Source organism: Bison bison, unplaced genomic scaffold (genome assembly GCF_000754665.1).
Source record: "Bison bison bison isolate TAMUID 2011002044 unplaced genomic scaffold, Bison_UMD1.0 scf7180017864345, whole genome shotgun sequence".
Taxonomy (NCBI): Eukaryota; Metazoa; Chordata; class Mammalia; order Artiodactyla; family Bovidae; genus Bison; species Bison bison.
In genome coordinates, this window is record NW_011494917.1 from 1,251,946 (window position 1) to 1,279,563 (window position 27,618).

Here is a 27,618-nt window from a genome sequence, read left to right on the forward strand (position 1 = left end):
AAGGAAAATTATGACTAACCTAGATAGCATATTAAAAAGCAGAGATGTTACTTTGCCAACAAAGATCCATCTAGTCAAGGCTGTGGTTTTTCCAGTGGTCATGTATGGATGTGAGAGTTGGACTATAAAGAAAGCTGAGCACCAAAGAATTGATGCTTTTGAACTGTGGTGTTGGAGAAGACTCTTAGGGTCCCTTGGACTGCAAGGAGATCCAACCAGTCCATCCTAAATGAGATCAGTCCTGGGTGTTCATTGGAAGGACTGATGTTGAAGTTGAAACTCCAATAATTTGGCCACCTAATGCGGAGAGCTAACTCATTTGAAAAGACCCTGATGCTGGGAAAGATTGAGGGCAGGAGGAGAAGGGTACAACAGAGGATGAGATGGTTGGATGGCATCACCGACTCAATGGACATGGGTGGGTAGACTCCGAGAGTTGGTGATGGACAGGGAGGCCTGGTGTGCTGCGATTCATGGGGTCTCAGAGTCAGACATGACTGAGCGACCGAACTGAACTGATGTATATGTATATCTATCTGACATCCTGATGTGTTAGCGGCTATGGTCACTAATGCTATCTTTACATGAGCAGTGGTGAAAAAAATCTAATAAGTTCTAAAAGAAATTAGATAAATTTATGAATAAATAAATAGTTTTTGAGAACTCACATGTTTTGTTTTGAGATTGTGAATCAGTTTGTAACCTTTGTGAGATGATCTTATTAATCTGTATCTCTTCCCCTAGTACAGTGCCTGGTTTGTAGTCAGCACCCAGATTAAATGTCACAAATTCAACATTTATTTATCTTGAATGAGTCAAGGGTTATGCCTAAAAGCAGTATTTTCTGGTTCTGAAACACAGCAGAAATACGTACCATTCAGGGTTCTCCGAAGAAACTGAGCTAAGTTGTTTGTATTACTTCTAAAGGAATCAGCTTACCTAGTTGTGGGAGCTGGCAAGTTTAAAATCTGTAGGGCAGGCCCACAGGGTGGAAACCTTCAGACGGCAGCTCATTCTTGAGTAGAATTTCTACTTCCCCAGGGAAATCTCAGTTTTATCTTAAGGCCTTTCAACTGATTGGATGAGGCCACTTGCATGATCAAAGAAACCCCTTTCCTTAATAAAGTCAGCTGAATATAGATGTCAGCCTGATGTACAAAATACCAATATGCCAACACCTGGCTTGGGATTTAATGGACTGACCTGACACGTAAAATTGACACATAAAATGAACCATCACAGTATCCTTGGGTTTGAGAACTTGAAGCCAAATGTGCAGCCTGGTTTGGCAAACCTATGATGAGCCCAGGGGCTCCTGATGCTTTGCAAGGCCACCAGGACTAGGCTGGTACTGAGACAGGACTTCCTGACTAGTCACATTTAATGTGAACAAAGAATACCTGCTTGTGTTACTAGAGACAAGGTTCGTATCATTAGGTCACTGAGTGAATGCACAGCAGCACTTTCTCACAAGTTACAGCAAGGATTTAAGTTTGGGGAACTTGTTGTCAGTTACATTAGAGAGTGGAGAAGCACTCGCTTGGCGTGAGCCTAGGGTTTTGTTTCTGACTGTCTTTGCTTCCGGATGTTGTTGTTTTGATTTGTTTCTGTTTTGCCCTTTTATTTCCTCTCTAGTCATGCTGTAGAAATGAATGCTTGCCTCTGGTTTAAAACAAGTGACTTTAACATTGAGCAAGTAAGATGTCACTAGCATTGTTTTTTCTCTTTTACTTAGGTTAAGTTTTTCACTTCAATTAGTTACGGAATTGGTGTTTTGAGTAAAGTGCAGGTGTATTTGTTTTGGGCAATGTAATGGTAAGGGCCAGGTAGATTAATGTGGATTGGTCCAATTTAGATACGAAAATCTGTGAAATTCATGTCAGCTTGAAATTTTAGGGAAGGATAATTGTAAAAAAAATAAAAATAAAAATTCTCTTCCTAAATGTCTTTGTGTCATGTCTGCCCCTCTTTCTGGAATATAAATCCTCTCCTTCTTTTGATCTGCATGTGCAATACCTCTTTCTCCAATTCTGCTGATTTGCCAGCAGTCTTTCTTATTTCTTCCCTTTTTTCTCCTTTCCACTTGCTGTTGTTTAAATTCAAAGAGCTTTCTTTGGAGAAATTGAACCAAGTAATGAGGCCACATAAAACACCGAGTTCAGCAGAAAGTGATTTGCTTGTGATTAACCCTTGAGAATTGAACCACTGCCAGATAACGAAGAATGCAGTTTGAGACAACCTGCTCATTCTTCTTTTCCATTAGTAGATGAGACCCTTTCTTCCCCAGGTGTTAGGAATTCATGTACAGCTTTGCTCAGGTTTAATTTATCAAACTCAGGGTGGCATGTTTTTAGAAAAGCAAGACCAAAAGGGAGCTTATGACAGCCCTTCCCTCTGCCCCACTTCCTCCTACAGACTTTCCAGCAAAAGGCAACTCCATTCTTCAGTTGTTTAAGGCAATAACATTGACGTCTTTCCCCAAGCTTTATTAAAGTATAATTGGCAAATAAAAACTGTGTGTATGTATGGTTTACAACATGATGATTTCGTAGACATATACATTGTGAAATGATTACCATGCTGCTGCTGCTAAGTCGCTTCAGTCGTGTCTGACTCTGTGCCACCCCATAGACGGCAGCCCATAGGCTCCGCCGTCCCTGGGATTCTCCAGGCAAGAACACTGGAGTGGGTTGCCATTTCCCTCTCCAATGCATGAAAGTGAAAAGTGAAAGTGAAGTCGCTCAGTCGTGTCCGACTCTTCGCGACCCCATGGACTGCAGCCTACCAGGCTCCTCCGTCCATGGGATTTTCCAGGCAAGAGTACTGGAGTGGCAATGATTACCATAATTCAGGCTAATCAACACATCTGTCATGTCCATCACATTGTTACTTTCTGTGTGTATATATGTGTGAGAACACTCAAGTTCCCTCTTTCAGCAAATTTCAAGTGTAAAACTTATTCATCTAACAGGAATTTTGACCCACATTACCCCATTTCACCCACTAATCACTGTTCTACTCTCTGCTTCCATGAGTTTGACTTTTTTTTAGATTCTACATATATATGTGAGGTCAATCAGTAATTTGTCCTTCTGTGTCTGACTTTATTTCATTTTGTGTTATGGCTTCCCTCGTGACTCAGACAATAAAGAATCCACCTGCAATGCAGGAGTCCTGGGTTTGATCCCTGGGTCAGGAAGATCCCCTGGAGAAGGGAATGACAACCCACTCCAGTATTCTTGCCTAAGAATTCCATGGACAGAGAGGCCTAGTGAACTACAGTCCATGGGATCACAAAGAGTTGAACACATCCTCCAGGTTCATCCATGTTGTCACAAATGCTAGAATTTCCTTCTCTTTATGGGTGAGTAATATTCCATTGTACATGCATACCACATTTTCTTCGTTCATCATCTTCTCTTTCCTTTATACTTCACATCCAGTCTCTCAACAAATCTTATTGGCTTTATCTTCAGAATATATCCAGAATCTGACCACTTCCCCCCAACTTCATGGCTAATCACTTCGGTCCAAGCTATCACAATCTCCTTCCTGGATTATTTTAAATGACTCCTAGCTCATCAGTGCCTCTGTCTTTGACATGTCTTTTCTCAGCATGACAACTAATAACCATTTTAGAATTGTACGTATGAAGTCTTAGGCCTCTTAAAACACATGGTTTATCGCACTCAGAAAAACTGAAGTCCTTATGCTGATGCTAAGGCCTGACGCAACCTGCTGTCCATATTGCTTCTCTGCGCTCATTTTCTGTTCCTTCTTCTCTCCTTTCTTTGTGCGTGCTGGCCTCCGAGTGTGCGTGGGCACAGCAGTTTATACACGCTTGCCTTAGGGGCTTCGGATTTGTTGCCTCTGCCCAGGATGGTTTCTCCTTAAATACTGACATGACTACACTTTCTTCCTATTTTTCGCCACCCAAAAGTCACCTTTTCAGTGAAGCTTCCTCTGTTCACTAATTTGTTGCTTTCATTGTATAAACACACGTGAATTCTCTGGTCGCTTCATTTTCTCCATTGCATGTATCACTTTCTGTGTATATTTTTCTGATTTCTGTTGTTTGTTGTCCGTCTCTTTGAAATACTCAGAGATGGGAGAAAGCCTCCAAATGGCTGAAAAAATGCCTGACTTTTTTTATTGGGAGTTTTGGTATTTTTCTTTGTTTAGCAGTTCAGTTACTCCTCCTTATTTCTCTACGTGGATATGTGAATTGTATTCATTTAAATTTTTGTAATGGAATTTACCTGGCACAGACCCTTAATTTCATCTTCTTTGTCTTCTGTGAGACTTTTGGATGTATTTACCTGGTCCAGGATATTTTGAAACATGATTATGTGTTAATTTCTTAATTAAATTTAACTGTCATTTTGCATTATATTTTCCCATTTCAATCATAATTCCATTCACTAGCAGACACCAATACACAGAACAAATAATACAAGTTCCAAAAGGCATCTGGGTAGTGAGGATGTTGCTTAAGATCATTTTCATCCCTTTATATTAATTTTTGAGAAAGTGTGTGTGTGTGTGTGTGTGTGTGTGTGTGTGTGTGTATGCTCAGTTGTTTCCACCTCTGTGACCCCATGGACTGTAGCCTGCCAGGCTCCTCTGCCTGTGAAATTTCCCAGGCAAGAACACTGGAGTGGGTTGCCCTTTCCTTCTCCAATGCATGAAAGTGAAAAGTAAAAGTGAAGTTGCTCAGTCGTGTCCGACTGGCAGTGCCCCCATGGACTGCGGCCCACCAGGCTCCTCCGTCCATGGGATTTTCCAGGCAAGAGTACTGGAGTGGGGTGCCATTGCCTTCTCCTATTACTAACTACTTTGTTAGACTGGAAATCTAGAGATAAGCAGTCCCTACATCCAGAAGCTCACATTTTAGAAGGGGTTTAAAATAGGTAAATCGGGAAAGGTTGGGGGAGGGATAGGTCGGGAGTTTGGGATTGGTATGTACAAACTGCTGTATTTAAAATAAAATGCTTTTCCATTAAATAAAACATATGTCTAATTCTAAAAATAGAGAAAGGAATAGGCAAACTATTATTATTAATAAAGAATGTGCTATGTACTGTAATAGAACTGCTAAGTATTGGGTTGACCAAAAGTTTCGTTTGGGTTTTTCTAACAAATGAACCTTTTGGCCAACCCAGTACCTTGGGGTCACTGAAATGTTTTACTTGAGTGAAGAGATGGGTGATGAAATGAGGTGACCTTAAAGCTGTTTGTTGAAAAATAAGCAGGGATTTTCCAGAAGGACTGAGCATAGAAGAACAGGAAGGATTAGGAGTGAAAATGTGAGAGTGAAGGAAGGACTCGCAGACATCTGCCATGTGTACACGGTGCATCGGCTGCTCTTCATGATCTTTTCTCATTATCATTTTGAGCTTCCTGTAATGTATATTTTCATATTCCCGTTTTATAGATGAGGAAATGGGCCTAGAGACATCAGCTTAGGGTCCCAGATTTGGTCAAGATTGAGTTGAAATTAGAGCCCACACCTGATTAACTCTGAAGCCCGTGGAGTCTCCATTCAAGGCTGAAGGGATGAAAGACTGAGGAAGTTCATGCTCGCTTCACAGATGGAGACTGAAAAAAGTAAAATACAGTATTGGCAAAGAGGGATGGGGAGTGCTGTGAGTCAAGGGTGAGGGAGAGGGCGAAAGCCCAGCCAACAGCAGAAACCGTAGTTTTATAGTGGTGCTCTTTAGCGTAGATGTAAGACTTTTCTCCAGCCAGATTTAGCAGTCTAGCTAGGCAAAGGATTCTTTATGGTAACTCTGCAACCATTTTGAAATCAATCAGCAATTTCACTGGGAATATACTGTTTGTTAATTTATACAGTGCTGTTATACATACGCTTGGACATTTTAAAATCTAAAATATTCATGTGTTGTTTGTAGTCATAGGGGATGCAACGAAAACTATGCTGTTTGGCATTTTGAGAAATATCTGAAGTTGTCATGAATTTTTAAAACTTTTAATTCAATACCATTAGCCAGTAACACATACGTTTGTTATGTGCATACATATCATCTTTGTTTTCCCTGGTGACCACGATAGGATTGCTAAAAACCAAATTTCCAAATTTGGCATGAATAGAATTTTTCTGTTTTCCTTATATAGACCACTTTCCCAAAACACTGGCCTAGACCAGTTGTAAAATAATTAGTGGGTAGAATTTTTACCTGACTGTAACTGATCTAAATTTTAGATATACATACCTTTTTTATAAAAAAGATCAAGTTGTTATAAATACGTGCTAGCATAATTTTACGTAGGAAAAAAAAATGGATCTAAGAATTCATTTAGATCTTTTACTTGAAAAATGTTAGCTACTTTTCCAGCCCTCTGAATCTTCAAAGAAAATGTTACAAAACTAAAACTTGCTGAAGGCAGTCTTGTGGATATTTAAAACCAACGAAAACACCTTGTGTGGCATCTACATTTACCATCTACTGTCAAGATTGCTGGGAGAAATATCAATAACTTCAGATATGCAGATGACACCACCCTTATGGCAGAAAGTGAAGAGGAACTAAAAAGCCTCTTGATGAAAGTGAAAGAGGAAAGTGAAAAAATTGGCTTAACGCTCAACATTCAGAAAACTAAGATCATGGCATCTGGTCCATCACTTCATGGAAATAGATGGGGAAACAGTGTCAGACTTTATTTTTTGGGGCTCCAAAATCACTGCAGATGGTGACTGCAGCCATGAAATTAAAAGACGCTTACTCCTTGGAAGGAAAGTTATGACCAACCTAGATGGCATATTCAAAAGAGAGACATTACTTTGCCAGCAAAGGTCGATCTAGTCAAGGCTATGGTTTTTCCAGTAGTCATGTATGGATGTGAGAGTTGGACTGTGAAGCAGGCTGAGTGCCGAAGAATTGATGCTTTTGAACTGTAGTGTTGGAGAAGACTCTTGAGAGTCCCTTGGACTACAAGGAGATCCAACCAGTCCATTCTAAAGGAGATCAGTCCTGGGTGTTCTTTGGAAGGACTGATGCTAAAGTTGAAACTCCAATACTGTGGCCACCTCATGCGAAGAGTTGACTCATTGGAAAAGACTCTGATGCTGGGAGGGATTGGGGGCAGGAGGAAAGGGGACGACAGAGGATGAGATGGCTGGATGGCATCACTGACTTGATGGACGTGAGTCTGAGTGAACTCTGGGAGTTGGTGATGGACAGGGAGGCCTGATGTGCTGTGTGATTCATGGGGTCGCGAAGAGTCGGACACGACTGAGCGACTGAACTGAACTGACTGACTGACTGATCTCCTACATATGTACGACACCTATGGCAGTTTTAGCTCAGGCCAGAGTACACGTGTATACATATCTGTCCTTTTAAATCACACTGCCTTATTTCTTTTCTTTTCAGCACATATTCTAATTTTCACAAGTCAAAGAAATGGGAACATTTCTCTAGTTTCTATAAAAACACAAGCATAGCATGATGTCAGTCTGGTTGCATGAAAGCAGTTTTGGACATTTAACCTGGCTGTTGCCTGGTTGGTGGAAAATGACAGTACTAGTGTTACTAACGCCATGCCTCGTTCTCCATTTTGCTTTTAAATGGTCTTTTCAACGTTTTGTTCTGTTACTGACAATTTAATTTTGAAGCATCATTGTTTAAAAAACATTCAAAATAGAAATTGAAGCACATCATTGTGCTTGACACTAGATCAAATATGGTGTTGTGTCTATAAAAGAAATAAAATAGATCCTGTTAGCCTGACGGTACAATACGAACATTTAAATAAATGTGAAATAGCATAGTGATAAAGCAAATGTGAAATTTTTTCAACAGTGGTAAAGTAGAGAAGATGTTGATGGAATTCTCTATTATTTACACAATTATGCTAAATGAACCATAGGCTATTTCCTTTTTTAAACCTCAGTTAGCTTAGATGTAATTTTATACTTTAAAAAATTTAAGGACAGATACAGGTATGGTTGAGAGTTCTCTGAACTACTTGGTTAGATGTCAGATAGACTCTCTTGTGCCTCCTACTTCCTGTATTTGCAGTTAGATGGTTACTTTTTTCTGTTTGGGTCATTCACATACATGAAGGGTTGGGGGAGCTTGTTGTTATTGTTGTTTAGTCGCTAAGTTGTGTCTGACTCTTTGTGACCCCGTGGACTGTAGCCTGCTAGGCTCCTCTGTCCATGGGATTTCCCAGGCAAGAATAATGGAGTGGCTTGCCCTTGCCATCTCCAAAGGATTTTCCAGACCCAGGGGTCAAACCCCTGTCTCCTGCTTGGCAGGCAGATTCTTTACTACTGTGCCACCTGGGAAGAGCTATCTAAATTCATGTCTGAAAAAAAATTCCATTGACTTTTTAGTGAATGAAAAACTGTTAGGTAGTAAATAAATATTCTTTTCTAGGAAACAAATGATATTCTTATTTTGGACCATTTGAGGTTCAGTTCAGTTCAGTTGCTCAGCTGTGTCCGACTCTTTGCGACCCCACGAACTGCAGCACGCCAGGCCTCCCTGTCCATCACCAACTCCTGGAGTTCACTCAAACTCACATCCATCGAGTTGGTGATGCCATCCAACCATCTCATCCTCTGTCGTCCCCTTCTCCTGCCCTCAATCTTTCCCACCATCAGGGACTTTTCAAATGAGTCAGTTCTTCACATCAGGTGGCCAAACTACTGGAGTTTCAGCTTCAACATCAGTCCTTCCAGTGAACACTCAGGACTCATTTCCTTTAGGATGGACTGGTTGGATCTCCTAGCAGTCCAAGGGACTCTCAAGAGTCTTCTCCAACACCATGGTTCAAAAGCATCAATTCTTCGGCGCTCAGCTTTCTTCACAGTCCAATTCTCATATCCATACATGACCACTGGAAAAACCATAGCCTTGACTAGACGGACCTCTGTTGACAAAGCAATGTCTCTGCTTTTGAATATGCTATCTAGGTTGGTCATAACTTTCCTTCCAAGGAGTAAGCGTCTTTTAATTTCATGGCTGCAGTCACCATCTGCAGTGATTTTGGAGCCCCCAAAAATAAAGTCTGACACTGTTTCCACTGTTTCCCATCTATTTCCCATAAAGTGATGGGACCAGATGCCATGATCTTCGTTTGCTGAATGTTGAGTTTTAAGCCAACATTTTCACTCTCCACTTTCACTTTCATCAAGAGGCTTTTGAGTTCCTCTTCACTTTCTGCCATAAGGGTGGTGTCATCTGCATATCTGAGGTTATTGATATTTCTCCCGGCAGTCCTGATTCCAGCTTGTGCTTCTTCCAGCTCAGCGTTTCTCATGATGTACTCTGTATATAAGTTAAATGAGCAGGGTGACAATATACAGCCTTGACGTACTCCTTTTCCTATTTGGAACCAGTCTGTTGTTCCATGTCCAGTTCTAACTGTTGCTTCCTGACCTGCATACAGATTTCTCAAGAGGCAGGTCAGGTCTTCTGGTATTCTCATCTCTTTCAGAATTTTCCACAGTTTCTTGTGATCCACACAGTCAAAGGCTTTGGCATCGTCAGTAAAGCAGAAATAGATTTTTTTCTGGAACTCTCTTGCTTTTTCGATGATCCAGAGGATGTTGGCAATTTGATCTCTGGTTCCTCTGCCTTTTCTAAATCCAGCTTAAACATATGGAAGTTCATGGTTCACGTATTGCTGAAGCCTGGCTTGGACAATTTTGAGCATTACTTTACTAGCGTGTGAGATGAGTGCAATTGTGCAGTAGTTTGAGCATTCTTTGGCATTGCCTTTCTTTGGGATTGGAATGAAAACTGACCTTTTCCAGTCCTGTGGCCACTCCTGAGTTTTCCAAATTTGCTGGAGTATTGAGTGCAGCACTTTCACAGCATCATCTTTCAGGATTTGAAATAACTCACCTGGAATTCCATCACCTCCACTAGCTTTGCTCGTAGTGATGCTTCCTGAGGCCAACTTGACTTCACATTCCAGGATGTCTGGCTCTAGGTGAGTGATCACACCATTGTGGTTATCTGAGTCATGAAGATCTTTTTTGAATAGTTCTTCTGTATATTCTTATCATTTCTTTATATCTTCTGCTTCTGTTAGGTCCATACCATTTCTGTCCTTTATCGAGCCCATCTTTGCATGAAATGTTCCCTTGGTATCTCTAATTTTGTTGAAGAGATCTCTAGTCTTTCCCATTCTGTTGTTTTCCTCTATTTTTTTGCATTGATTGCTGAGGAAGGCTTTCTTATCTCTCCTTGCTATTCTTTGGAACTCTGCATACAGATGATTATATCTTTCCTTTTCTCCTTTGCTTTTCACTTCTCTTCTTTTCACAGTTATTTGTAAGGCATCCTCAGACAGCCATTTTGCCTTTTTGCATTTCTTTTCCATGGGGATGGTCTTGATTCCTGTCTCCTGTACAATGTCAGGAACCTCTGTCCATAGTTCATCAGGCACTCTGTCTGTCAGATCTAGTCCCTTAAATCTATTTCTCACTTCCACTGTATAATCGTAAGGGATTTGATTTAGGTCATACCTGAATGGTCTAGTGGTTTTCCCTACTTTCTTCAATTTCAGTCTGAATTTGGCAATAAGGAGTTCATGATCTGAGCCACAGTCAGCTCTTGGTCATGTCTTTGCTGACTGTATAGAGCTTCTCCATCTTTGACTACAAAGAATATAGTCAGTCTGATTTTGGTGTTGACCATCTGGTGATGTCCATGTGTAGAGTCTTCTTTTGTGTCATTGGAAGAGGGTGTTTGCTATGACCAGTGCGTTCTTTTGGCAAAACTCTTAGCCTTTGCCCTGCTTCATTCCGTACTCCAAGGGCAAATATGCCTGTTACTCCAGGCGTTCCTTGACTTGCTACTTTTGCATTCCAGTCCCGTATAATGAAAAGGATATCTTTTTTGGGTGTTAGTTCTAAAAGGTCTTGTAGGTCTTCATAGAACCGTTCAACTTTAGCATCTTTAGCGTTACCAATTGGGGCATAGGCTTGGATTACCATGACATTGAATGGTTTGCCTTGGAAACAAACAGAGATCATTCTGTCATTTTTGAGATTGCATCCAAGTATTGCATTTCGGACTCTCTAGTTGACCATGATGGCTACTCCATTTCTTCTAAGGGATTCCTGCCCACAGTAGTAGATATAATGATCATCTGAGTTAAATTCACCCATTCCAGTCCATTTTAGTTCGCTGATTCCTAGAATGTCGACGTTCACTCTTGCCATCTCCTGTTGGACCACTTCCAATTTGCCTTGATTCATGGACCTAACATTCCAGGTTCCTATGCAATATTGCTCTTCACAGCATCAGACCTTGCTTCTATCAGCAGTCACATCCACAACTGGGTATTGTTTTTGCTTTGACTCCATCCCTTCATTCTTTCTGGAGTTATTTCTCCACTGATCTCCAGTTCCAAATAGGGAAAGGAGTTTGTCAAGGCTATATATTGTCACCTGCTTATTTAACTTATATGTAGAATACACCTTGAGAAACACTGGGCTTGAAGAAGCACAAACTGGAATCAAGATTGCCAGGAGAAATATCAATAACCTCAGATATGCAGATGACACCACCCTTATGGCAGAAAGTGAAGAAGAACTAAAGAGCCTCTTGATGAAAGTGAAAGAGGAGAGTGAAAAAGTTGGCTTAAAGCTCAACATTCAGAAAACTAAGATCATGGCATCCAGTCCCATCACTTCATGGGAAATAGATGGGGAAACAGTGGAAACAGTGTCAGATTTTATTTTGGGGGGCTCCAAAACAGTGCAGATGGTGACTGCAGCCATGAAATTAAAATACGCTTACTCTTTGGAAGACAAGTTATGACCAACCTAGACAGCATATTAAAAAGCAGAGACATTACTTTGCCAACAAAGTCCGTCTAGTCAAAGGTATAGTTTTTCTAGTAGTCATGTATGGATGTGAGAGTTGGAGTGTAAAGAACGCTGAACGTCGAAGAATTGATGCTTTTGAACTATGGTGTTGGAGAAGACTCTTTAGAGTCTCTTGGACTGCAAGGAAATCTAACCAGTCTATCCTAAAGGAAATTAGTCCTGAGTTTTCACTGGAAGGACTGATGTTGAAACTGAAACTCTTAATACTTTGGCCACCTGATGTGAAGAACTGACTCATTTGCAAAGACTCTGATGCTGGGAAAGATTGAAGGTGCAAGGAGAAAGAGATGACGGAGGATGAGATGGTTGGATGGCGTCACTGACACAATGGACATTAGTCTGAATAAACACCAGGAGTTGGTGATGGCCAGGGAAGCCTGACGTGCTGCAGACCATGGGGTTGCAAAGAGTTGGACATGACTGAGCAACTGAACTGAACTGAAGGTTAAAGATAAAGACCTTTGGGAGGTTAGCATTAGCAGTGGAGGCTCACCATGTTCAGCATCCTGTAGAGGACCCATTTGATACAAGCCTTTGCCTTTGCCTTATTATACGCTGCATCTCTTATGCATAATATAGTGACTCATGTATACTAATGCATGTGTCAGTGAGTAGTAATGGGTGGGTTTGGGGGACATAGTTTAATGAAGGGACTATATGCAGAGTTGTGGGTAAACAAGAAAGGATGATGAATGACCCAGGGACTAGTGACAGTTGGAAACAGTACCTACTCAGGCAGAGAGGCAAGGGGTTGGGAACTGTGCTCCAGAACCCAGTGAGAGTTACAGGTGTGGAGGAGGAGCCGCTGAACAGGAGCTGTGGCTGAAGAGGAGGCATAGCAGGGAATAAATGGTACTGCTTTTCTGTGTCCTTCCACTGGTACTTTTCTGCTGATTCTTCCTTTTGAGAAAAGCAGTTTCACGTGCACAGGCTTTCAGCCCTGCTCGGCCTCATGAGGAGAGGTCTTGGACTCAGAGCACTTTTTTAGCAAAAGGTGAGGAGCTCACACAGCCTGTGTTTTGTGGGGTGATCGTTTCCTGTTTCAGTCTTGCCCCCAGCTTTCAGTATCTCAGATTCCAGGGATGGTGTGGGCTAAAGAGGGGAAGGGAGCACCAGGCCAGTTTCCTCTTGTCAGCCGTCATCCCCCAGCCCCGTGAAACTGGTGCACACAGCTGGGCTGGAGCTGATCTTTCTCTGCCCCTTCTCTGGGTAAGAAATGTTATTCTATCCAGTGCTTGAGCATCGTGGTTGGCTTTGAAACTTTGGTACCAAGATATACTGGGCAGAGATGTTTAGAGTCCTTTTCTGTGATTGGTAGCTAGTGCTTGGTGTTTTGTGAAACTTCCTCTCATTGGCAAACCCAACCAGTAGCAGGAGTGCAAATGAGGACTGGATAATGTAGTCTTTTGAGCTAAGTGGAGACAGAGGTATAGAGCAAGTCAGGGAAGAGCGGGAAATGAACCTGGGGGGACAAATGGACAATAATCATTGGTGTATTCAATACTTATTTATTGAAAATTAAATTGAATTTTTAGCTGTTAAGTACAGTTGAGCCTTACATATTGTTAGATTAAGGTGAAACATGACCAAATGCCTAATGGTTGAATGTTTTTGATATAAATATCTTGACATAAAAATCTCTTTAGTAAGGCAACTATTTTGTCTCATATATATTTGAATAGTCAGAATAGTAAAAATGATATAATAATTAATCTATAAAAAAGAGCCTACCTCAAAAACCACTTCTGTGAGTCTTCTTTTACTCAGACAAATTTAAAAGTGTATGTGCCAAGCCACTGTGCTAAGTCCTTTTAGTACATCATTATTATTATTCTAGAAGTGTATCCTAGAAGAATATCCTAGAAGAATCACCCCAGAAGTGTAGATACTGCTGCTCGGTGCTTGATTCATTGGTGAACAGAACAAATTCCACAAAGGTCAGAGATCTTTGTATTCTGGTATTAATATTTCTACACCATTTTGGTTTGGTGATTGTTATCATTAGTATTCATGTTTATCAGCCGTTTAGATTTTTGTTTTCTATGAAGTCCCCGACCTACTCTTTTGTCCATTTCTATTGGATTGTCTGTCTTATTAATGGGGAAGAACTCTCTGTATTTTTGGATATGTGCTTATTTTATGTGTTGCAAATGAGTTCTCCCATTCTGTGGCTGGTTCAAGCTGAAATACTGAGAATATGTCAAATCTTGATAGGCACAGATAGATCTTTCTAGTGAGATAAAAGAGTAAGTAGAGTTTATAAGGAAGGACAATAAATTCACACATGAAGCAGTTGAGTACTTTGGTTGAACTGAGGATTTTTAAAGTGAACCAATGGAAAATAAGACTGGGAAACTCAAAATATGTAGTCCCTGGGAAGCTCTGGAAAATGGCAAAAATACACCTCAACAGAACTTCCTTTTCTTCCTTCTTTAAATGTTTCTTTTGTGTTTGCGTACAGCTGGTTAACAGTGTGGTGGCCCATTGTGTGCTGTTTCAGGTGAACAGCAAAGGGATTCAGCCAACCCAGAACATCTTCTTTAAGCCAATACACATCTCCCTTCAGTTTCAGGAGTAATTAAGTCTAGGCAGCCTGAAGGGAGGGCTTCCCTTGTGGCTCAGCTGGTAAAGAATCTGCCTGCAATGCAGGAGACCTGGGTTCGATCCTGGGTTGGGAAGATCCCCTGGAGAAGGGAAGGGCTACCCACTCCAGTATTCTGGCCTGGAGAATTCCATGGACTGTATAGTCCATGGGGTCGCAAAGACTCAGACACGACTGAGCGACTTTCACTTTCACTTAACCTAAAGGGAACCTTGAAGACTGTTTGGCCCCTCTGGCTAGCTAGCTCTAGGCTTGACCTCTACCAGAGAAAGAATCTTCCTTCCCTGAGATTGTCCCAGTGCTCTGCCCAGTGAGAAGGTGCATCTTAAAACTGGAACTGAAGAAACCTAGATGAACTTTCTTCATCTTGTCTATAAAGAGCTCTAGATTTCTCAGAGAGCGTTGCGTGCATGAGTGCTCAGTTGGTTTGGTCGTGTCCGACTCTTTGCGAGCCTATGGATTGTAGTCCACCAGGCCCCTCTGTCCATGGGATTCTTCAGGCAAGAATACTGGAGTGGGTTTGCTGTGCCCTTCTCCAAAGAGAGCCCTACTGGGTGTTAAAGTTAGAGCACCTTCATATGGTTGGCCTTTGTGTCCTGATGTTTATCCTTTTAGAGTCTCTTGTTGAATATTTAGGGGTTTAATTTCCTAAGACTTGCATTCCCTTACAGAACTTGAAAACTAATAGCTGTAGGGCTTTTTGGTTTTACTGTCCTTCCAGTCTCAACCTCCATTTTTTGACTTCTGCACTGATGTGAAATGAATCCATTCCTGTCCACTGGTGAGATTGTTGTAGCTATTCTTAGTCTTTGCTGGATGTGACGGATTTGCCTCTCTCACCACTAATCAGACAAAATCATTTCTATAGTGTCTCTCTTCAATTATGACCCCATCAAAATTTTGATTTGGCTGCAGATACCTGAAAACCGAAAATATGAGTAGTATCTTAGGAAGCCAGAATTTTATTTTTGTCTCTTATAAATAGAGGCTATCCAGGGGCACTGGCAGCTCCATGATTGTCCAGACCAGTGTCCTTCCACCTCATTTTTCCTCCTTCCTTGTCCAACACGGCGGCTTCTGGTATAATGTCTATATCGCAGCCAGTAGGAAGGAGGAATGGAGCAGGGGAGGGACATTCCCCCGCCCCCTGAAAGACTTCGCAGATGCTGCACGCACTGCTCTGCTTATATCCTATAAGCCAACATTTACTAAACAGTGCTGTACCTAAGCCTAAGGGACGCTTGGAAATATGTGTCTGGCTAAAAATAAGAATTTTTGATCCTGTAGAAGAAAGGGAGAATGGATCTTGGGGGCATCCATTGATCTTTGCTACCTAAAACCTTTTTCTGTTGTGACTTAAATATTTTCCCCAGGTGGTTAAGGAGAAAAGCAGAGAATAATATGGAGTGTATACTTAATTCAGAATTTATCTGGATGAGCTCATATTTTTAGACTCTGGATTTTTCGCTCTTATTTTATAAGTTTTACCTTGGTCTAGGAAGGTAGAAATAAGCTAGTTCTTAAGCTTTTCATCACTTTTACTAATTTTCCACAATTTGGCTTCTTGGCTACACTTGGATATCATATTTTATCAAATTTTTAAATAGAGCGGAGTCCATTTGTGCCTCACATATGTAAAGGAGGAGGAAATATTTGCCTTTTATATTTATGAAAGATAAATACACTAGACCCACTGTTAAGAATAGTCTATAGAAAACATTTTAGCAACAAGTAACATAAAAGCTCTTGGTCAGAATGAAGTCAAATACATGGAAATTGAATGAAGTCTAAAATTAGTTCACTGAAAATCAGCCAATATAATGTGTAGGAGATAGAATCTCATAGACACTGCAGATATTTAAACCTTCTACAGAGCAGAGCTTGAAGAAAATGTGATATTTAACATAATTGTTCTCATTATTTTAAATGATTTACTTTAAAAACTCATATGTAGCACTGTAAATGATAATCATTTTTTTCCTCTGTAGGCAAGAAGTTTGATAGCTGTGGGGCTGGGTATTGCAGCTCTTGGCTTTGCAGGTAAGATAAATAAAGGATACATATCAATAAATGTTGTAGGAGAAATATTTCCAAATAGCTTTTAGTGAATTTTGAGAAGACTCTCAGTTTTCTGAGGTTTTTGGTTTTAAGACATACATTCCCGTTCTTGACAGCGTTCATAGTCTGTGAACATTTGTCAGTATAGATAAACTTTGTGGTGAAGGAAATTAATGCTACCAAAGTTTGGGAAACTAGCCCCTGTAATAATTGATCTTCCTGACATTTTTTTAGTGTGAGCTATAGTATACTGTTAAAAAATGAACTTTAATGTGAAGCAGTATAAGTGATATGGGGCTCTTCTGTACGCCCATATTTATTTTTTTCTTGCAGATAAGTTTATACATTTTCTGTCAGTTCTTTCTGATGAGCTAGTTAGCCTTGGTAGTGTGTTTATTACTCAACTTAATGTATTGGTGTAATTTCTTTGGAAACCCAGGAGGATTTCTTTAACTGCCAAAAATCTTTTTAGAAAGAATAGTTATAAAGATTGAAAGTAAAATTGCCATTGCTTCCAGTCATTAATTTATAATTTTAAATTACATAGCTCTTCTCTAATTAAATGTTCATCTGAGAGCGTTTCTTTGTTGATAAGGATTTACACTTTTCAGTAGCTTTTGTGTCTCCTAAGGGCCGTGGGTTTGATCGTTTTAACTGGATCTTCTTTGTAGGTGGAGCTATTAATACATTCTATGTGGTATATACAGTGACCTCCAATAGGAAAAGAGACTGAAAAGATTTTATTCTGTTTTACATGATATTTAATTGCACACAGCTCTATTTAAAGCACCTTACCAGTGAGAACTTTATTTTTTTTATTATTTTTTTATTTTTTTTTTTTCAGTGAGAACTTTAAAAACAGGACGATCAGTGGTTCAGTTTTTCTTGGTTCTTACACCATCAAAGTCTTATGTCTCATTATGTAACTATAGTTAACTACTTATGGAGGTTTCATGTGAAGAGTATCATGTCTGAAAAGGAATTTTGACAGACTTGCCCATAAACATAAAATAATTTTAGTATTAATTGCTATGGCAGAACAGGCATCAGTTCAGTTCAGCTGCTCAGTTGGGTCTGACTCTTTGTGACCCCATAGACTGCAGCACGCCAGCCCTCCCTGTCCATCACCAGCTCCCGGAGCTTGCTCAAACTCATGTCCATCAAGTCAGTGATGCCATCCAACCATCTCGTCCTCTGTCATCCCCTTTTCCTTGCACCTTCAATCTTTCTCAGCATCAGGGTCTCTTCTCAGCATCAGTTCTTCGCAACAGGTGGCCAAAGTATTGGAGTTTCAGCTTCAGCAACAGTCCTGCCAATGAATATTCAGGACTCATTGCCTTTAGGATGGACTGGTTGGATCTCCTTGCAGTCCAAGGGACTTTCAAGAGTCTTCTCCAACACCACAGTTCAAAAGCATCATTTCTTTGGCACTCAGCTTTCTTTATAGTCCAATTCTCATATCTATACATGACTACTGGAAAAACCATAGTTTTAACTAGACGGACCTTTGTTGGCAAAATAATGTCTTTGCTTTTTAATATGTCTAGGTTGGTCATAGATTTTCTTCCAAGGAGCAAGCATCTTTTAATTTCATGGCTGCAGTCACCATCTGCAGTGATTTTGGAGCCCAAAAGAATAAAGCCTCTCACTGTTTCCATTATTTCCCCATCTATTTGCCATGAAGTCATAGGACTGGATGCCATGATCTTAGTTTTCTGAAAGCATGTCTTTCTCATTTCAAATAAAAATCTTATATTTGAATGTAAAATAAGAATAGGCATAGTTCAAATTCAAATGTAAGATTTTTATTTGAAATTAGAGAAAGATATGCTTTTGCCAAGGTCTTCTTTCTAAAATGAGAAGAATTGGTATATGTACTGCATACATATTACACTGTTGCCAAATTCATTTTACTAAGTAAAATATTAAATAGCAGGCATTTCTTTTTCATAGTCAACTACAACTAAAGTGTAGAATTTAGAAGAAAAGTATTCCTAGACTGTTAGAACTTTGTCTTCTCTTTTATGGTTAAAGTAAATGTCCAAATGTCAGTTCTTGAAGCCTTTGATTGCTTTTTTACATCAAGATTGCATGACTGTGGTTTTGAAGTAATTTTGAGACACTTTAAAAGCCATGGACATGAGTTTGAGCAAGCTCTGGGAGTTGGTGATGGACAGGGAAGCCTGGTGTGCTGCAGTCCATGGGGTTGCAAAGAGTTGGACACGATTGAACGACTGAACTGAATTGAAAAGCCATATTTTATACTATTGAAGAATCAAATGAAAGTTGATCTCTATGTGATAAGAGATTTAGACGAGTTAGGGTTTCAGCTTTTTTAATTTTACTTTAACGTTCTCCTTGGTTTCAAGAGCTTTTTGTCTCCTACTTAGGTTGACTACTTCACATCTTCCTAGGTCTAACTAGCGTCCTTTATTTTTCACTATAACATGTTGTCTGAACAGGAATAACAGTATATTTAGACAGATAACTTGTTATAAGAAATCTATGTAGTTGAATTTTCCCAGTAGAAATCTTAATTTGCAAATAACGTGGTTAGAAACTTAAGAGGATCATAGCTTTTAGAAAAGAGACACTAGTATTAGTAGACACACGGTCTGGTTAGGACACACAGTCTGATTGGCCTGATGATATTTTATTCCTGTTCTGTGCCCTCAAAACTGGTTAAGACCTGTTTTGCTATTGATTCTTAGTTGTCTAGTCTCAGAGGGGTTTTGATAATTAGGGTGACTAAGAAAGAAAAGTACTAAAATAAAAGAAGCTTTTGGTTATCCTCTGTGAGAAATTGATAGTAAACACATTCTTTATAAATATTTCCTACGTAATTGCTTTATTACTTTAGTGGTAACTTCATTAAAAGCAGTCCTGTGTTGTATAGATCATAAACATGACTTGTTTTCTATATATTTCAAAGTGATTATCATTGTGAGAAGCAATAGAATTGTTTTTTTTTAATTGGAGTAATTAAAATGAAATCTGTCCTCCATTTAACAAATTAGAAGTTTGAAAAAATGACTTGTCTTTCTGGTAGGTTTTGAAATAGTTATTAAACTAACATATATAAAGTAGACTATAAATAACTGCTATGGTGAGCACCTTGTGGGTATTGGCTTTCATTACAGAAAATGTATTTGCCTTTATTCCTGTTACTATTATATTTAGGTCGCTACGCATTTCAGATCTGGAAACCTCTAGGACAAGTAATCACAGAAACTGCGAAGAAGATTTCAACTCCTGTAAGTTAAAAAAAATAGTTTAGTTAGAAATCTAAACTTACTTTGAAGTTTCCTGGGCATATTATATCTATGCTTATTCCTGACTTTGCTAATTACTATATTCCTTTTAGTAGTATTACATCAACTCTGAGATAATTTACTTTCCTTGTTTAATTAGTGTTCATTTATTCATTCAGTGATTGTCCTGTGCCAGGGCCTGGGCATAGCCGGTGAACAAAACAGACATGGTCCCTGTCCAGATGGAGTATACCCCCAAATTTATTTCATCTTGAAATTTGAAACTAGCTTCCTTGTACCACCACACCTGGCTGTCTCAAACTTGAAATTATATGATTCCAACTTTGAAACCCTATAGAGCTTATACATCCATCTACCAGCATCACGGCTACTCTGCTGAGTGGAATCTAAGTGAAGAATGAATGGTAGTAGGTATCTAAGAAGCTATATAGCCTAGTGAGCTGGGGTTTGTGACGCCTGGAGACCATGCCCAGAAAGCTCACGGAAGCAATGCAGCATTAACACTGACTTCTGGGAAACAGAAGATCTGGGATACATCAGCTTGGCTTACAGCAATTTGAGAATGAGTGACTTGTTTCAGCAAAGGCATTTTAGGCCCCTGAGGCTTAGTTATGAACAATAACCATACTTTAAAAGGATGACAAGTGGACAGATAATTAAACTCAGGGACGAAAGAACTATAAGTGATTTTGCCGATTGAAAATGCATGTCTGTGATTAGAAGGAGCATGTGTTTATCTTCTGCTTTCCTGTTTATATTTCATCTTAAGTATTAATAGGTATTTACTAATAGCATTCATTCAACAAATGTTCATTAAGCACCTACTGCGTGAAAGTGGAAGTTGCTCAATCATGTCCGACTCTTTGCAACCCCATGGACTGTAGAGTCCATGGAATTCTCCAGACCAGAACACTGGAGTGGGTAGCCTTTCCCTTCTCCAGGGAACCTTCCCAATCCAGGATCAAACCCAGGTCTCCCGCATTGCAGGCAGAGTCTTTACCAGCTGAGCCACAGGGAAGCACCTGCTCCATACTAGACGCAATTGTGGGGACTGCGAGGTGGTCATGAACCAGATAAAGACACTGCCCTCTAGTTTACTTTTTAGTGGAGACAATTAACAGATAAGTAAGATATATAATGGGAGAAGGCAATGGCACCCCACTCCAGTACTGTTGCCTGGAAAATCCCAGGGACGGGGGAGCCTGGTAGGCTGCCGTCTATGGGGTCGCCCAGAGTTGGACACGACTGAAGCGACTTAGCAGCAGCAGCAAGATATATAATAATATAATATGTAGAGGTATTGAAGTTAGAAGTTTAGTTTTCTTTAAAAAACTAAATCAGGGTGCATGCATCCTAGTCACTTCAATTGTCCGACTCTTTGCAACCCCATGGACTGTAGCCCACCAGGCTCCTTTTTGTCCATGGAATTTTCCAGGCAAAAATACTGGAGCGAGTTGCCATTTCCTCCTCCAGGGGATCTTCCTGACTCAGGAATCAAACCTGTGTCTCCTGTGTCTCCTGCATTGCAGGTGGAATCTTTACCACTGGGCCACCCAAATCAGAGTAAGAGGTTGATTTTTTAACAGCAGAGAAGAGTCTGTGTTAGATAGGTTAGGGAAGGTCTCTCTGAGAAGGGAACAGACCATGTGAACATCTGAAGAGCTTCCTAGGTGGTGGGAATGCTGCAGAGATCCTGAGGTGGGAATGAGTTTAGCAGTAGGAGTAACTCCAGTATGAGTGTGTGGAAGGAATAGTGGTCATTTGGGCCCACATCACTTAGGGCCAAATCGACTGTGACAAGGACTGCAGATTTTAAGTCTGATGGAAAGCCTTTGGAAGGTTATGAGCAGGAGGGCAACAGACTAGAATAAGCCAGAGGAGAAGCTGTGAAATGTGTTGAAAGGGCATTGAGACAGTCCAGGGACTAGGTGATGGTCAGTGGAAATAGAGCAGTATGCCTGGAAATAGTGACGTAAATGTTTAAGTGTTTTTCCACGTTTGTTGTTGTCCAGTCCCTAAGTGGTATCCGACTCTTTGCAACCCCAGGGACTGCAGCACACCAGGCTCCTGTGTCCTCCACTATTTCCCGAAGAGTCTCACATTCATGTCCATTGAGTCAGTGATGCTATCTAACCATCTCATCCTTTACTGCTACATGTTTATGTATAGTAAATTGGGAGACTTTCAGAAATCATTTCTCTCCTATTTGATGATCTTCAGTAGACAGACTTATAAAAAGAGTCATGTTTTGTAGAATTATATTATTTAACGTTGTAAAGGAAGCGAGAGAAAGAAAATGAGAAACGTTTCACTGCTCTGTGGAGGCTCACAGATAAGGTGGCCTAGTTTAAGAGACCGTCATGGGTATCCTGAAAGGCGGCCCCAGCATTTCTTAATAAGAGGAAAGGGATGCACACACACACCCGGCCCCGCTTTCCCCTTCCCTCTGTGGGCTTCAAGTTAAGACAAGTGGCTTTCTTCTGGCCTCTTTTCCACAAAGTACTACTCATCCAGTTTGCAGTGAAGCCTCTTGGAGTATCTATCATCATCGTAATTAAACCTCAGTGAAGATATTAGTTTTTAAAAGTAATTCTTTAAACATTAATTGTTCCAGGGAAATTGAAGAATGAAAAATATGCATACTTTCCCTTGACATTGATCTCAGAAAGCCAAGTTCATAAGCTTGGCATTTCCAGTGTTTTGATTTTATAACTCTGTTCATTATTGAACCAGCTACTAACAGATAGGGACTGCAGTCACGCGCCAATAAATTCCTGTCACTAATTCCTGTCACTCAAAGGAGAAGGTTCGACTCAGGTTCCTATGGGCTGTCTCTTCATTTTTTCTCAAAGTGTATTTGCTCCTTCTATTCTTTAACATCAGTTTGTTCTTATATCTCATCTTTCTTTTTCTCATACTTCCCTCGGCCCCATTTTTCTGGAATGTTGCCTAGAATAGTTTCTTTCACATGGAATGTATGGAGAGTTTGTTTCTTTCCCTCTTTACATATACAGCTGTTTGTTCTGTAAGATCCTCTTAGGTTTTTTCCTTCCAATGTGTCTGTGCTCCTGGAACTCATATTCGTGGCCTCTTTCAGCAGTTTGGTAGATTGGCTTCAACAGTTTAATTGAATGAGAGGATTGGCAGTGTGCTATGAGCACGGAGGTGGGTTATGTCCACAGTCACATCTCGTTGGAAGCAAGGAGCCCAGAGGCTGTCTGGGAACCTGCAGAACCCAGGAGTGGTTGAGTATTGTGTGAATTTTACTCCTTGGTATAAATGCCCCTCTCTTCAGCCCTCTGGGTTCTGAAACGTTGTCTGTTGCTAAGCCTCTCTGCTTCCCTTGGGACCTGCTCTGTACACTAAGATGCATTATAGGCATACGGTTCTCTTTTTTGGCCCGAGGGCTGAGGTGGCAGGTGGCAGCCCTCATGCCCTGTACTAATGGAGTTAGGAATGGTCTGTCTGCCGTCCTGGTTCAGTTAATTATCCTGAAGTTATGTTTTGTGTTTGTTGAGCCTGGATTTAGTGTTTTCTTCTTTCTTTCCTCTGGTGATTGGGTTGCTGTGATTTTTCTGTATTTAGTGCAGTCTTACCTGTTTTCAACCTTTCAGGATTTCTTTGAACTTTCTGCTTTGGTACTTGTTCCATTTCTTGTTTTCTAGGCCTATTGTGGATTTTTCTTGTTTAAAATATCTCATTTCTCATTTCAAAGAGCCTTTGCAAAGTAAAAGACTAATTATTCAGTCTGTTATTTTGAATCAGAGCCTTTTACTTAATTTTTTAAAGTATTTATGTATGTTTATTGACTCAGCTATTGTCTAATTACCCCTAATTTTTTTCTGGAGAAAAACCCAAGTCGTTCATCTTTTTTTGAGGCTTTTATTTTTCTATTTGTGAATTTGCCTTTTTACTTGAATACAAGTTTTTAAAATTGGACTTAAATTGTTTTTATGGTTAGGTGAAATTCATGGAAATAACACTAATTAAAACTATCCTTCTGTGGATCTATAAATCAAATAGATGATTCTATATAATTAAGGTTTATACTTTATGTTAAATGTAAAAGGTATTTCTTCTCTTAAGACTATGGAATGATGTATTTTTCTGGTTGTTTGGAGGACTGTTATGTTTCAAGTGATTGACTAAATTAGCTAATGAAGACTTTCATTTAACTTGGTTCATTTCACATCATTTTTTATAATATATAGCACTACAGTGGAGAAGGCAATGGCACCCCACTCCAGTACTTTTGCCTAGAAAATCCCATGGATTTTCTAGTAGGAAAAGCCTAGTAGGCTGCCTGGTAGGCTGCACTCCATGGGGTCACTAGAGTCGGACACGACCGAGTGACTTCACTTTCACTTTTCACTTTCATGCATTGGAGAAGGAAATGACAACCCACTCCAGTGTTCTTGCCTGGAGAATCCCAGGGACGGGGGAGCATGGTGGGCTGCCGTCTATGGGGTCGCACAGAGTTGGACACGACTGAAGCGACTTAGCAGCAGCAGCAGCAGCACTATAGCATTCAGTGTTAATTTTAGTAAGAAAATTATTTTGACTTTTGTTTATATATTTATATATTTTATGAGTAAAATAATACAAATAGTAATTTGTAAGGATCAGAGTATCTTTCAAATAGACAACAGAATAAATCCCACTCTTTCTGTTCTTGGAAATTCTATTAGAAAAATGTAACTGTCTACTCCATCTGTTTGATATAGTTGTTCCTTATTGTAGTCACATTTTTTGTGAATCTTACCATTTTGTTGACCCACCAATGTTGTCAGAAAACAGTTCTGCACTGCCTGTTTCTATATAAGCTAATAATGTAATGCAGTATTGGTATGTTATATTTGTAAGCTTCAAAGGGCTTCCAATTTCAATGGAAAATTATGTAATATAAAACCTAAACTCCATGTGAGTTTAGAAGGCATGATTTTGTCTTCTGTCTACTTTTCTATATATAACCCCAAATATTAAATGTCTGTCCTCAAAAATGATCTAGTTCCTTCAGAAGGATCGTGATGATTGTGTGCTTACAGATTGACTTACTTTAAAGCAGGTCAGTATTTATGGTCTGAGCCTCATCCAGATGCTAGATTTTAACCTTGTCTTAGTCACCTTTTCTACCTGGAAAAAAACAAAGTAAAAAGTTTGTTTGGATGTAATAGCCGCTTTAGTGAACTTTGTGAATATAGTGGAAATGGCAGTTCATGAAATATCATCAATTTATGTTTATTGTATGCTGAACACTTCAAAATTTGGAACTCCCAAAGGTAGATACTCATAGAAATATTAGGGAGTAAGGTATGCATCTAGTAGAGATTTTAGCTGCTTGAGGGAAGCCTTAAGCCAGCTGTTCTTCCTCTGTTAGAGCCCTGCTCCTGTGCGTATATTCCCTATGCAGCTCTTATGCTTTTATATGTTCCTGTGTGTGTGTGCTTGTGTATATATACATAATTTGTCCATGTTAATATGTGTACTTAAATGATTTGATTCCCTTCCAGTTTGGAGGAGGAGATTGTTTTTTGTTTTCTTACTAGATTGTTAATTACTTGGAGTTTGGAGTGGTACCTTATATTCCTCAGAGCACTGGTACACAGACAGAGGAACAACTGTGTGGTGAAGGACAGAATTTCACTTGCCTCATTTGAAAAGTTCCTGGCACATATTAGGTGCTAAAGCATTTGTTGAAGGATTGTCAGGGGATTATTACCAATGGAAATTTATGACAAGCTGGTCAAAAAGAACAAGTTATATAAATGACCAGATCTGGCTCCCTGGGACTCTTTTTACACTCTAGTAATTTCCTTGGTTTCCTTTATTTAGTCCTTTTAAAAAAGAAAATTGTATAAGTAACCATGTTCATTGTTGAAAATTTAGAAAGTATAAATGAACATGAAGAAAATAATATTCATAATTCCACCACCCCAAAATAACACTGAGGGGGTATTCAGATTTTGTTTTATGCAAGCACATACTTATTTATCATTCCTTAGGAAAGAGTTCACATTTTAGAAACATGTGCACATTCAGTCATGTATGTATGTTCTTCCTTGGTAAAGTTGAGTTCACGCATACAGTTTTCTCTGAGAGCTCCTGAAAACAGTTGTGTCTCTCTGCTGTCTCCCATTCCTTTCTTCCTGTTCTCTCCTAAACTCACTCTAATCAAACCTTCATGCCCAGTCCCTTCACTTAGCCTTAGGTTTCAGATCAGATCAGATCAGCCGCTCAGTCGTGTCCGACTCTTTGCAACCCCATGAATCGCAGCACGCCAGGCCTCCCTGTCCATCACCAACTCCCGGAGTTCACCCAGACCCATGTCCATCGAGTCAGTGATGCCATCCAGCAAAGGTTAAATCCAGAGGTCTAGCCTCAGCTCTGCTCCTATTTGGCCTGTCAGAAGCCCTGGAAACTGTTTCCACTTGGTCACTTTGGGCGCCTGCTTCTCCTCCCCCGCACTGCCGGGCCTACCCAGTGTCTGTTACTGACCCCCTCCGTTTCTCTGCTGCTGAATGTTGCAGTCTCTGGGGCTCAGTCTTCCTACTTCTTAGCTACACTCCGGCTCCAGGTGATCTCGTTTAGTCTCATGGCTTTAAATACCGCCTGTGTACTCATAATTCCCCAATGTTATCCCCAGGTCAGACATTTCCTCCACTTAACATACATAGTAGACATCTGAAACTTAATATAACCAAAACCAATCTCCTGATATCCATTACCCACAAAAAACAAATAACCATTCCTCCTCTAAGTCAATAATTGGCAGTTTAGGCCAGAAACCTTGCAGTCATTTGCAGTTGAAGTTCTCTGGAAAGCAGAATGAGACACAGATTAGCAAGCTGTTAGTTTATTAGAGAATGCTCTGAGGATCAACAGCTCCAGAAGGCAAGAAAGGGAAGAAGGATGGAGGGATAATTTAGGCTGCAGTGCAGTCTTAGCAAGGGTTGAGGCAGCCGGTGGGGGGCACAGGGTGGGGGCTCTGACTCTCAGGTGACTCATAGTGGTTGTCCCAGGTTGTGGCAAGGGGCCATGAAACTAAATGACATCACCTGGGAAGTAAATATAGAAAAGGAGCTCACAGACTGAGCCCTGGAGAACTCCAGTGTTTGTACCATGAGGTCAGCCGGTCGTCAGCTAGAGGCTGCCCTGGGAAGGGGGCGTGGCATTCTTCAGCCGAGGCCCTTGCTGGAGGTTGACAGCAGAGTGCTGTCTGCCAGAAGCAGCCCTGGGGTCTGAGGAGCAAGTGCCTTACTGCTGAAGGGGGCCCTGTGCTGAACACGGCAGTGTTTACCGCGTCATCTCTCCCTGCTTTTTCTCATATTCCACATTCAGTCCAAGCAAAGGTCATTTCTGCTCTCCATATCCACCCCAAATCTGACGGCTCTGGCTTCTTCCTCTTCTACCAGTTTGCTCCAAACCACCCCTGTCTCTTGCCTAGATTATGGTTGTGCCCTCTTACTGGTCTCCTGCCTCTACTCTGTACCTGTCTCCGCACAGCAGAGTAATCCTTTGAATTAATCTCATGTATGCATCTATTTTTGGCTGTGCGGGGCTTCCTTGCTGCGTGGGCTTCTCTGTAGATGCAGCACGTGGGGACTGCTCTCTGGTTGCTGTGTGGGCTTCTCGTGTTGGGGAGCATGGGCTCTAGTGTGCACAGGCTTCACTAGTGGTGGCCATGTGCTCAGTAGTTGTGGCTCCCGGGCCCTAGAGCACAGCCTCAGTAGTTGTGGCCTGTGGACTTGGTTGCTCCATGGCCTGTGGGATCTTCCCAGATCAGAGACAAAGCCCTGTCTCCTGCATTGGCAGGCGGG

General features: G+C 40.5%; 1 protein-coding gene across 1 annotated transcript in view; it reads left to right on the top strand.

Moving 5' to 3' along the window:
* Positions 1 to 27,618, top strand: part of DNAJC15 (DnaJ (Hsp40) homolog, subfamily C, member 15) — an 83,546-nt gene that overhangs the window by 16,629 nt on the left and 39,299 nt on the right. The window contains exons 3-4 of the mRNA XM_010854646.1: positions 16,460 to 16,511; positions 19,710 to 19,783. Coding sequence (XP_010852948.1) covers positions 16,460 to 16,511; positions 19,710 to 19,783 — 126 coding nt within the window. The remainder of the gene's footprint in view (positions 1 to 16,459; positions 16,512 to 19,709; positions 19,784 to 27,618) is intronic.